The 13,516-nt window shown below is 41.5% G+C and overlaps 1 protein-coding gene across 1 annotated transcript in view; it reads right to left on the reverse strand.

The window, feature by feature from the left end:
• Window positions 1-12,142: 12,142 nt before the first annotated feature.
• Window positions 12,143-13,516, reverse strand: part of ERC2 (ELKS/RAB6-interacting/CAST family member 2) — a 391,348-nt gene continuing 389,974 nt past the window's right edge. The window contains exons 16-17 of the mRNA XM_060271028.2: window positions 12,393-12,527; window positions 12,143-12,151 (exon numbers count right to left, since the gene is read on the reverse strand). Of these exons, the coding sequence (XP_060127011.1) occupies window positions 12,143-12,151; window positions 12,393-12,527 (144 nt within the window). The remainder of the gene's footprint in view (window positions 12,152-12,392; window positions 12,528-13,516) is intronic.

Consider the following 13,516-nt stretch of genomic DNA (forward strand, 5'->3'; position numbering starts at 1 on the left):
CTTTGCTGCTCAGTGGCCGTGAAGCCATAAAAAAGGTGTGTGTGGGGGGAGCTTGAGTTCTTTTACTTGAAGACTCTCAGAGATCCTCTCCACAAAGGCCATTCCCTCCAAAGTAGTGTCATTCAAGCTCCAGTGCATGGCTGGTCAGGGGCTTGCTGCTAGGTGAAGAGGTGGTGGCTGGAGACTACAATTTTGGGCTTGGCCAGCCTAAGGTTGGAGATCCCTGCTGACCTCCATGCCCAATGACACTTTGAAAAAGATTTTCCGGTCAAAAGGACAGTCAATATATGCCAGTGTTTCCCAACCAGTGTGCCTCCAGATGTTTTGGGACTACAACTCCCATCATCCCTAGCTAGCAAGACCAGTGGTCAGGAATGATGGGAGTTGTAGTCCCAAAACATCTGGAGGCACACTGGTTGGGAAACACTGATATATGCCAACGTTCCACAACTTCCATGCTTTCATTAAACATATGAGTAAAAGGCTTTTTTCTTTGTAGATGGGGGCATAGATGCCCACTCCTATGCACATTGCCCTGCACACTCAAGTTAAGCGATAAAAGTCTGCAAGGGGCTTCTACTTGCACTGCCTTGAAGTTAAGCAGAATGCCTCAGGTGAGCAGGGACCATGCTTTATCATGGGCTACAAGCAGAGGATTCTACTCACTTTCAAATGAACTCAAAAAGGCTTCCTGCAGGCGTTCCCCACTCACCACACTAATGCGTGGAGACTTAAAGCACAGGGCGATATGCACAGGGACGCTGTGGTGAGGCTTCTGTGAGTGTCCTATATTGAATACATAACAAGGTATGTTCTTCCTATTTATAAAGTTCAGTGTACCCCATTTGTTTTAGAGCACTACAGAACGGACGTGGCAGTTTCCCCTACATCGGAAATAATCACCTTATTTTTATTTTTGACATACTTCACTTGTGCAGAATCATTATTTGCCAATGAGATGGCCATCTCATAAGTTGCACCAAATAAGACACCATCATCATTGGTATAATCTGACTGAAGGCAAAAACCCTGATAACTGCAATAAATGACGTAAATAAGTTGGTGGTGGTGGTGATCTTAAATTTATCTTCAATAACATGGCACCATACCATTACAAATCAGAATAATCACAGTTAATTATGGTCATCCACAACTATTCAAAACTATTGTTATTCCAGATAGAGATACTAAAACATTTATTTAATGTTCATGAGATACGCCTGTCCATGTAGCTCACAGTTCAGACAATATGAAATTGCATCTAAATAGAGAATAAAAATGGTATCTCACCCCTCAAAACAAAACTGGAACTTTGGCTTATAGGAACCGCTTAGGCCCATATTCCCTCCTCATCATCCTGCCAGCCAGACATTAGAAGGTGTTAGCATTGGAATGAAAGAAGAAACGGTTAGTTACGGTGGTGCAACGGAAGATAACGTCGATCTTCAATGATGAAGGCGTTAAAGTTTTCAAAGAAAATGTTACGAACTTTAAGCAGTAGCTATGTTATCACAAGCAACAAAAGCAAGAATATAATAAGTACATCCAACTGTAACTGTGAATCAAAAGAGGGTTGTACAATTCAACAGCAATGGTTTGCATATAAAAACCAATTAAGACTACTGCAGAAAGAGTCTAAGGCTGAAATCCTATGCTCACCTACCTGGAAGCAGCTGCCACAGATCTCCGTCAGGCTGACCTCTGAACCGACATGTATATCACAGGCATATTGGTAATTACTACAATAATAAAAGCTTTCCTTTCAGGAAGGCACAGATATATATGATACAACACGACAAAGAATGAGATAATTCAGCGAGGCAAGTATACTCTTACATAAAGTCAATCCAAGTCATTACTGCATGGTATACTAATGCGGTGCCAAAAATGCCTCCTGCAATTTTTCTTGACCATTCTCCATCAATTTATCACAAGAGAAATCACATCCAAAATTTATGAAAGGGGAGAGGAAATATTGGTGCAATGCTCATAGGTGAGATACAGGGATTTCCTGTGACTATTTTATTTCCAAGGTGACCAAAGGGTGTTTGTCATGTGCGCTATTTCATTCGGCAAATCATCTCTTTGAACCCTTCATGGGAGAGAATAGGGAGGCTGCATACAGTGCTCCTGGTTTTTCTGGTCATGTTTCTTTTTAAGTGAAATCTTTTTACTTGAAAGAAAGAAAGAAAGAAAGAAAGAAAGAAAGAAAGAAAGAAAGAAAGAAAGAAAGAAAAACAGCGACTGCGTTAATCTCAGGTGCTCAGCAGTCAGCCTCCCCTGTTTCCTGCGTTTCAGTTCATGAGGTAAATTCTTTCACTGGGCTTTTTCAGATCAAGATGCAGGTAGCTCGGGTGGCATGGAAAGAAAAACACACACAAAGCCATGGCCATCTTGCAATGATAAACTGAGTTCAACCCTACAGAAATTGTAAAGAAATGCTTAAGTGGTCTGAGAAACCGGGTGGACGTGGGGCATGGAAGTCTCTTTTGTAGGAAAAAGAAACTTCTTTTTTAAAAAAGGAGGAAAACAGTATAACTTACATCAATAGATGCCTTGTATTAATGCAAGGTGCCCACTTATGGCCTATTCTTGCTGCATCCCCATGGGCTGCATTCCACACTGTTGCAGAATGTTCCTCAGCCTTCAGGAGTTGCTTTTTGGGGGTGGTGCACAGAGAAGAAGCTGGAACAGGATCACCGAATGAGCAGAATTCTACTCACATTCCTCTGTACTCCAGCTTATGTCACAATCAACTTTTGCGTCAGGCATAGATTCTTTCTTTTGCCTCAACAAACCATCACTGGGATTAACAGAGATTTTAAAAAGTAGCAGTAATTGATGGATTGTGTACACAGGTTACCCTATTTACTTTAACTACTCCCATCATATACATATTATCTTATCCCTGGAAGACACCAATATGGGATGTAAATAAATCAATTAAATATATTCTACGAATTACTACTTTTTTTAGTATTAGTATTGAGAATTCTGCTGTTGGCTAACTCTGAAATTTATCTTGTGTTAGGGACAATCTTACTTGTGAATAAATATGCATAAGATTGTGATGTTGCATTATTGTTTATTATTCAAATATACCATGTACTACATTATGAAAACACACACTGGCAACATCACTACTAACCTCAATCAAGTCAATATAATAAAAGAACAGCTGAATGTTATTTTTTTAAAAGCAGACATTAAGGCAGATGTTATGTACATTACTAAATTAAACAGAAAAAATATGGCATATATAAATTTAAATATAATTAAACTTAGAATAAAGCCAGACCATTTTTTTTACCATATTTATTTCAATGGGGACACTAAAGGCATTTATTTTATTTTTGTCTCAGTTTATAATTCTACTTGCTTATTCCCATATTTGCTGGTTTTGATCCCTTTTACCTGCTTGAGCAATTTAACTTTCTACACTTGGCCACTGTTTCTCAAAATGCTCTGGTGCAGGAGTAGCCAATGTGGTGCCCTCCAAATGATACTGGACTTCAACTACCAGTCAGTATGGCCAATGGGTAGGGATGATGGGAGATGGAATCCAAAAGCATTTTGGCTACCCTTGCTCTAAATGGTTAAATCACACATGGTCTTGTTAAAGCAGAGTGTCTAAGGATTAGGATTCAAGCCACCCATCTTCTATGGCACTGTATCCTGCTAATGCCGTCATCTATTACAGCCATAACATGAGTCAAAAACTTCAGATGGGATTTTACTTTTTCTAACAGCATCAAGAGAGCCTTGACTTACTATCTTTGAATCAATTCAATTTCCCCCCGAATTGAAATATTTCGATTTTATTTGGGGTTTAAAGAGTCTTCTGCACTCACATTTTGGAAATAAATATCCGAATGGTTTGCTTTCTTCCCTTTTAACATAAATGACAGGAAGCAGAAGCTGCCACAGATTTGCAAGTGTAGTAGTAGACAGAAATAAAATGGCATGGTTATACGAACAAACAAATGTTCCAGCTGTGAGAATGCCACTGGGTTAAAAGCAAGACAAAAAAAAAAAGGAGGGAAAAAAGAGAGGAAGCTATGACTTGAAAAGTAGGGATGAGGCAAAGTGTATCATAAAACAATTTTCTGACAAATTTTCAAAGAAAAGTTCAGTAGCCTGAACTAATGGAGTATCTTAGTCCTCCCCTAGAGAATTTTTTGCAAAATGGTCTCCCTAATTTCACTGTGCATGAATTTTGAGTGCAATTGTAGATCCAGTTTTTATATTGTTTAACATTGTTGAAGGAAGCAATGGACTTGGCTCCTCCACCCTCCATTAGCTTAGATGGCCCTCTTCATTTTTCAAGTCTCAGGCTCCTGGGCAAGAAGCTTCTTCTGTTACGCCAACACAGACAATACTTAGAGATGTGGTGCGTGCAATTTTAGTAGCACTGCTTGAATAGAAACAGTGATCATCAGGTGGCCCTTGAACCCTTCTCCTGGGGAAACTGTCCCTTGTATAGGTTCTACAATGTTTCCTTCCAGCCCCTGGGCTATGGAATTGGCTGAACTGCTGCCACTGGAATGGTGACCTGTCTTCCTCTGCTTTTCCCCTGGCCAAAGGCTTGCTCTAGTGCTGCCTGGACTTGACTGCCAAAGGATTAGCAACCCTGCTTGAGGGCAGATCTGGAGCTTATGCAGGAATTCAGACTTGATTACAGTAATGATGTGTATAAGGAGCTGGCCTTGCAAACTAGGAACTTCAGTTTGCTCCAAATATTAGGCCAAACAAAATGCGATTTTATGTACACTTTTAAAAATGTGAATGCTTGCATAGTGCTGGTCCCAAGCAGGACCTGGAGCACCAAAAGTTAATTTGGCTGACATTTTGGATACAACAGGATGATTGCAAGGCAATAGGTAGCTCAATTTGGTGTTTTTTCTTAAATTTCCCATTTTCTTATCAGTGGCAGACATGTTAGATCAAAGATGTGGCCACATATGATTGTGGAAGGATTTTATTTATTTGCAGCCATGCAGCTTGGCATGCAGCAGATTTCAACTTGGCTACATCCAAAACATGTCTGCCTACTTCTATTTTGAAAATGCCTCTAGAAGCTTATGTAAGCAAACGATTTTTCGTTTTTCTGAGAGTAACCTCAAAGGTTTAGGCCAGGCATCCCCAAACTGCGGCCCTCCAGATGTTTTGGCCTACAACTCCCATGATCCCTAGCTAACAGGACCAGTGGTCGGGAAAGATGGGAATTGTAGTCCAAAACATCTGGAGGGCCGAAGTTTGGGGATGCCTGGTTTAGGCTGAAAGGGGGTCTGAAAATCCTTTAAATAAAAACAAATAAATATATGAATGTGGGTTCTTTCTTCCTATTGAGCTATGGCTATGCTGGTGGTGGCACTGTGGCTGCTTCCTGGCAGTATGCTCACGCAGTGTTTGTAGAAGACAGTAAATGGATTAAGTGTCATTGCCAAAGTTGTTGTGACAACTGTAACATTGAGTGGTGCCTTCCAGCGTAGCTGTTATGGGGGTGTCTTTGGGAACAATGCCATGATATAAGCAGGTGGTGATGAATGCAGCTTTCGCGGTCTGTTTGCTCTCTTTTCATTGCTGTCATTGTGCTTTTTGAAACAAGCTAAGGTGTGGCAGCCACTGCCTTCACTGGACAGTGAGATTTCCCTTCCTGCCACACCTTTGTACAGCTGAGCCCTTTGAATAGGATAAGATATTATCTTAGCATGGCTCTAACTTCCAGCTGCTCTAGAACTGCTGAAACCAAGGAAGTGTGGTCTGGGCCCCATTCATTCACCAGAGGACTAAGGGTTGTTGGAGAGAGAGAGAGCTTAAAGTCAAGGAGGGATCATCTGTCCAGATCAGATGATATTGCTCAGATTTCATAACTACAAGAACTGGCTCCTGAATTTGCTTGTCTTGCCACATCCCCCCATAGTGAGCTTGTGGGTAGAGAATGCCTTAGCTTTTAATCTCTGTGCAGCTCTTAGAAAATCTTAGGCACTCACTCTATAAGTGATAAATTACAACATCAACATCTAAACTAGATATAAATAAAGGAACACATGTTAATTTCTTACTATAACTAAAAATGTTTGGTTCCCTGATATTTAACCTGGTTTTAAGGACAATGCATAATCTTAATAACCATAGAGCAGGATTTCTATATCATTATTATTATTATTATTATTATTATTTATTACATCATCATTAATTTATATGCCACTTATATGCTAAAATGCATTCTAAGCAGGTTACAACTGTAAAATCCAGTATAAAACCCAAACGTAATTAATATACAAAGCATTAAAACATCCTTAATTTAAATATACAATAAAACAAACTGGTTAAAAAGCATGACAATTGAATTTTTTTTAAAAAAAAACCAGTTAAAAAGATCAGGTGTTCAAGTTCAGAGCAATGCTTTCCCAGTCAGGTGTGTCTTCTGGAGCCAGTGGAATGCCAATACTGATGGGCCTCTCACATTTCAGAAATCAGTAAATACAATAAGACTACCTTGTTTCAGGTCCCATGAGTATTAGACTGATACTTTTAATATAGTTGGCAAATCAATGTGGAAATGGAATGAAAAAGACATGAGTGAATAGATGTGAAATTGACGTGGACTGAAAATAGACTGATTTGCTAGTCCTTAAATAGGTTCAAGTGATATCTCTGGGTCTGGTTTTTGTTTTGTTTTTTGTTTTTGCTTTTCTTAGGTGAACTACAATGTTACGTTTTTGAATCATGAAATTTTCTGAGCAACCACAGCAGCCATCTGATCAAGAATCAGACCGTATGAATGTGATTGAATGAAAGGCCACAGCTTCCTAACTGAATACAACTGCTCCCATAATATGACTAACATCCATAAACAATGAAGTGGTTTTAGAATACTTGGTAGGACAAGAGTATCAATTAAAAATGCTTTCACAACACAGTCTTCACAATGTTCATGAGTTAAACTCTTTTGGCTTCCTTCCTTCAGTGGAAAAGCCCTGCCTGACAAGACTTGTCACAGATGCCTTTCATGTCCCTGAGTGCAAAGAATTAACATCTCAACTTGAGTTAAGTAAATCTAGTGATAATAATGTGCTCATCTCATCTTTTTTATATAAAAAAAAGCTGATATAAGGCATCTTTTCTTAGTGTCTGCAGACTGCTACAACTGATGCATTGAGTTGTCAAACATGTAACTACTGGCCCTGAGACTATAAAACCTTTCTACATGTTGCAGACAATACTCTTTTTTTTTACATGCTGGTTGCCACATAAGGGGTTTAATTTCTTGTAACAAATATGTTTACTTGCTGTGGCCTGAAAAGACTTTATGTTTTTAAAAATGTATAGCGCCATTTATTTTAAAAAGAAAAGAAAACATGACAATGTACTAATCCTGAGTCAGTTTATGGGAAACATGCAAGGTCAAATAAAACTTGGTGATGCCTAGACCTGTACATGCATCCAGAATTAACAGCTTTAATAGAAGAACACACCAGCCAGAAACGTCACTGTCTGGGAAACAAAATTCTGTGGACCTACCAGTATATCATCAGTATGGCTGAGTCAAAACCATGTGCCTTGTTTCAGATTCATTTCCACAAGCATCTCCCCCTTCTCCCCAGTTACTTTTGACCCTCACTGGGAAGAAATGTGACAGCGTTCTTCGAAGCGCTTTCCTTCCACATTGTCTCTCACTGCCATATAATAGGATTGGCTATAGTGGCCCATATGCTTTTGTGGGTTACTGTCAACTATAGGATTTCCTTACCTCCCACATCTAATATAATGTGAGCCGCTGATTTCAGCACCCTGCAGGATTCAGTGGGCAAAAGAGTCTGAGCACAGTTGAGGAGGAATATAGCACTGGCAAGCAGCCAGCTTAGCTTTGCCAAGTACCCTCAAAATAAGCTGGAGGTTGCTGAGATTTTGTTTAAAAAATCACTTATTTAGCTGCACTAGAAACAATTCAGTGAGTTCCCCTCAAAAGCCTAGACTTACTTAGGTGGGGCTGGTGCAAATTGTGTCAATCAACTTGCAAGTAAGTGTTTAGCAATTTTAACCCTGGGAATCCTTTCTACCAGTTTTAGGAATACAGTGGAACCTCGGTTTACGAACACAATTGGTTCCAGAAGTCTGTTCATAAACCGAAGTGTTCATAAACCGAAGCGAACTTTCCCATTGAAAGTAATGGGAAGTTGATTAATCCGTTCTAGACGAGGAAAAACACCCCCTAAAGCAGCAGGGCCTTCACTCCGATGCCTTCGCGAAGGCCCGGCCTCCCCGAAGGCATCGGACGCTCAGTAGGCCTCGGGCACCTCGGTTTACTAACTTCCGGGTTAGGATAGTTCTTAACCGAAAGTTCGTAAACCGAGGTTCCACTGTATAAAAAGCTGTCTTCTGTCAGGCCAAGCTATTTGCAAGGTACTCTATTTAATCCAGTGGGCAGCACCTCTCCAGTTTGTCGTGCCAAAGCCTTTCCCACCCTGACCTTCTAGCTGGAAATGCCTGCAATTGAATCAGGACCTTTTTACATGCAAAGCATCTGCTCTGCCAGTGAGCTTTATGGTCCCCTTCCTCTGAAGCTCATCTTCCAAGTCATGGCTCAGCCTCTTAGCTGATATTATACAGTAGCTATCACAAACAGCTTCCACAACCCACATCACAAAAAGATTTCATGAAGGGAATAGAAGAGTAAAGGGGGGGAGCACAGCATTCCGTGTAATCTATGGGCAATACAAAAACAAGGAATTTAACTGCACACTTAACAGCTACATTTTGAGTAACTTAGAAATCAGTGCAGCTCCAGAAAAGCATATGTGCTGCTGGGATAGGGATTAGACATTTAGGATAGGGATTAGGCATTAATTAGCATTGGGCTGCCAAAGAGAGTGAGAGAGTCAACAAGGGCAAATGAAAAAGATAATATTTTCAAGATAGGGCAAAATCTACGAATTTGTGCTGCGGGAGGAGTGAGACTGACCGCTCCACACATCAATGGGGGGGGGGCTTTTGCGTGGATGCGCGCAGCCCCCTGGCCCCTGAGGCGACTCCCTGGTAGTTCGGGGCTGGCATCGCCTTCCCAGGTAGGATGCCAGGGGTCTCCGCCTACCCAAGCCCAGCATCCAATCCTGCCTGGGGAGGTGTTGCCAGGGGATGGCCTAGGTAAGTGGAGGGACTGTCCGGCTCACACAATAGAATTGGAATCTTACCTCCAAGCACCAGTCGGTTCCAGAGCTTCTCCCACCCTCCACACCCTTCATTCATGTTCTTTTGCAGGTTAACCTTTTCTCTACAGGTTCACAGGCGCTGCTACGTCAAGGCCGCTGTTGAAGGGTCGGAAAGGAATTTTCCTGCATTGGCAGGTTTCGCCTTTCCCGTAGCAATACGTCACAACTTTGGCGGTGTCAGGCCTTGGGCGGAATTCTTTGGCGATTTTCCTAGAGGGAGGGGTGTGAGGTGGAGACCTCACCCCCTTTGCGGCAACAAGAGCGGGGTATAGGGGGAAGCCTTGACCATGCCAATAGGCGTCATCACTTCCGCCTTCCAGTGGCGGCAAACAGGGGGCGGGCTCTCTCTGCTTGAACATATGTTCTCCAGAGCCAGCCCCAACCCCCATACATGTAGATAACCCCGAAGCCTCCCAGAACCCCAGCTGGGGACTGGGAAGGATAACGCCCAATGCCTGAGCCAAGGTCTCTCTACATCTGAATCTTAATAAAGTTGTGGCCAATTTGAATCCCATAGCACGTTGTTATGCGTCTTTATTCCGCTCAGCGGGTTGCCGGGGGGGGGGGTTGGGGGACTCTGCCTGTCCACGCAATTACTATTCTGAGAGAATTTACTATGATAGCACAGAGTGCATCTGTCTCTTTCTTTTGTTTAACAACAATAACAACAACAACAAAAGCTTTGACACCACAGCATACAGCAGAGGAGATGCAATCAGTAGTGCAGCATTGTTATAACGTATTCCATAGGACGGTCCAGTAGAAACAACCGTTTGTCACCATGTAGCATCCATCATTCCCAGGGGCTTTGCTGGGGGACAAAATGACTGCCTCATGATGCCCTTCAGGGAGTGAAATGGGCCCATGAAAGTTGGAGGATTTACCTCAGTGCTAATTTCCAATTTACATTAATACATTTCCAAAGTCTGAAGGCAGCTGTTGATAGTATGCATGCAACATGCCTCTTTTAAAAATTAAAAATACCACTTAACCATAAGAGGTTTACTAGTGTTTTGTGGTTTTACACCAGCACTATACTGTATATTGAATCACCAAAAACAAAAACAAAAAACCCAGATGCAGCTTTGAGTGCAACACACAGTTCTGAGTGGAAAACTTAGGCTTGTGTAATAAAAGCAAGGAGCAATCAAATTGCAGTAACTATGTGGAATGACAAATAACAAAACCTGTCCTGAAAAACACATGATTCATACTTTTTAAAAATGCCAGAACAGGCAACAATTCATTTACAGTTCATTTCAGTTCTTCTTTGACAGCAAAGAAGCAACAGAGCTACTTGCTGGTTTTCTGCATAACAATCTAATGAAGCAATTCATCTGTGTTTTCTTGCTTCATTAATTTGTTCCTTTCTTATTCTTCTGCTCTTTTTCTTCACAATATTCTTACTATTTAACAACTACTTGTAACATCTTCAGGTTCTAGCTATTCTCTTTCTACTCTGAGTCTGATCTTTGACAGTTAAGCATCTCCACTTCTCCGTAAATGTACAAATGGCCAGAGACCTGGAAATATTAAACCTGGAATGTACTTAAAATACGGATTTGGGCATGGTTTTCTCACTGCGCTGGCTGCAGGAGAAATGCCAAGAGCAGAGGACCACCCCCCCCCCCGCCCCCGGTATGTTGCCTTGACAGACCCAATGAAGGCCTTGGACCTCATTGGCCAAAAATGACTCTTCACACTGCTCAACAAGATAGGGTGCTCATCTAAGCTCTCAACCAAGCCTTGATTCAGGCAGGTACTTATATAAGTTTCTTCTCTCTGCTCCTGCGGGGAACGGTTTCAAGAACGTTTCAAGAGCTATCCATGAACATAGGCAACTGGTGTGAAGACACCTTAACCTAGATCAGGTATGTTTAGAGATCTGAATGAATTTTTATTATAAGGAGAATTATTCTAAGATTCATTTCAAATTTCTCAATATTCCAGCTGACGAAGAATAGTCGAAACAGGGCCTTGTCCTGATTTTTACTGGAATATACCTTTATTTGCCTTCAACATTGGGATTGATTCCCATTTAAACTCCGCATCATATCATATCAATAAAACCTTGTGAAGATTTATTTGAAATCCATCTTCTTTCGGCCTGAGTTCTTGCAATTTATCGTTTATTTCTGGACTTCCCCAAGAACTCCAATTTCTACTCCTTCTCCAAGGAGGCCTCAGGTTCCCCATCTGGGCATAGTTGAACCATGACACTCATTCACCTTGCTCAGTTCCCGCACTCTGTACTCTCTCCAACATAATAAGCCAATCCTGCCTCTTCCTCCTCCCAGCTGAAGTCATAGTAAGCTCATACTTCTCTCTGGCACTTCTGTGTGAAGTCCATATAGGGCAGGCGTCCCCAAACCGCAGCCCTCCAGATGTTTTGGCCTACAGCTCCCATGATCCCTAGCTAAGAGGAACAGTGGTCAGGGATGATGGGAATTGTAGTCCAAAACATCTGGAGGGCCGAAGTTTGGGAATGCCTGATCTAGGGTAAAGCACTTGGATCCTTCACTTAAGCTCAGCCACTTTCAATTTCTCCTTAGTTTCTATTATAAAATGTGTACAAAGCCAAACAATGCTATTTTTTTGATGCTGACAGAAAAATATACTCAACACTCTATGATACTTCAGGTTTGCTGTCTAATACCAAAGCAACTAAAATCACTGAGCTGTTTTGATAATTTGATACCATAGGGCAACAAGTATCTGAAAATTTACTTTTATATATATAAAAAATATTATGTTACTACTGGTGAGCAGACTCAAACCAATTATATTCTTATGGACAGGTTGAGTTAATAAAAGACAACCATAATAAATTATACTTGAAGAGAACAGCTATCTAAACAAAAACCCCAAAGTGCATTAAAAAAGCAATTCCTCAGAAACATTACTTTTAATAGTTGAATCGGGACTCTTCAGAAATGCTATGAAAGCAAAAGGAGGAAAGAAAACCATAACAAGAGGGACAAAAAGGCCAAACGGAAAGAGGAAGGAAAACGTTTAGATTATTTGAGTGATGGAAATAAATAACAAAGCTATTAGTTTCAGTTCAAAGAGCATATCACTTGTATTGTTTATTCTTTCTTTTGAACATTTATTTTATCTTGAAAATTGGCACGGTAAAAGCGTACGCGTGAAGGTAAAGGAAGGAGAGACATGACTGACCTGTTCTGGAGAGGGTCTGTGGTTGGAGTGCTGTGTCCTCCCAGGAGATCTGTGATGGTGGTGGTGGTGGTGGTGGTGGTAGTGGTGATGGTCATCGTCATAGTTGTCTGCCATCAGCTTCATCCTGTTCTGCGTCTGTCAGGATTGAAGCAAACAAAAGGCCACTAAGTGCTAAAATGTACTAATCAAAATTAAATGGCAGCTGGGTCTGCATTAGAGCATTGCTCCACGCCTATCCCCAAGTAAAGGTAAAGGGACCCCTGACCATTAGGGCCAGTCGTGACCGACTCTGGGGTTGCGGCGCTCATCTTGCTTTATTGGCCGAGGGAGCCGGCGTACGGGTTCTAAATTTCATTTGAAGTTCTGAGATGTAACTCTTGAGCAAACCCAACCAGTGCTTATGGCATCCTGCCAGGCAGACCTTGGACCTAGAAGGCCACGTGTACCTTAGACCTAGTAGACTACCTATTCCATACTGTGTAAAACATGCAAGTTGAAGTTACAGCCTCATTTGAGCAAGAAGCTCCTCCCCTCCAACTTCCATGGCAGTTGAGTAGACACAAGTATTCTTCCTTTCCAGTTTTAATTCAGCACATTTGAACTTGGTGTCTTTTTCCTGTTGCTGCAGATGAAGCCGGTCTAACAGCAGCTGGAAAAGAATAATTGGGGGCACACTTACAGTGTGTGCCTGATCTTGCTTGTCAGTTTGGCACTCTCGCTTCACCTATCTGCCGCCTTGCATCATATGATGACATTTAATGAACAGGTGGGCCTGATTTGGGCCAAACCAGACCACAACCAAATGAGGAGGCCTAGCAGGTCTAACTAAATACTTGGCAGACTGGAGATTCCTCTAGGGGTTGGGTGCAGGATCATTCCTGCAAGTAGGTCAAAATATGAGTGATAATGTAGTAGACATTGGTTTTTTGTTCAGGTTCTCTGGAGTCAGATTTGGAGACCAACAGAGCCCAATGAGGCAGGGAAATCATCCCTATGCATAAAGCAAGTATATTTCTTTACTGTGATACAGCCATGGAACTCAATTGCAAGAGCAACCCTATGATGTACATAATGTATGAATTGACCCTAATAGAGGGGTTAATGCAACATTTTTCTTGAAGGCC

This window comes from Zootoca vivipara, chromosome 2, assembly GCF_965207765.1.
Source record: "Zootoca vivipara chromosome 2, rZooViv2.hap1.1, whole genome shotgun sequence".
NCBI classification, from domain to species: domain Eukaryota; kingdom Metazoa; phylum Chordata; class Lepidosauria; order Squamata; family Lacertidae; genus Zootoca; species Zootoca vivipara.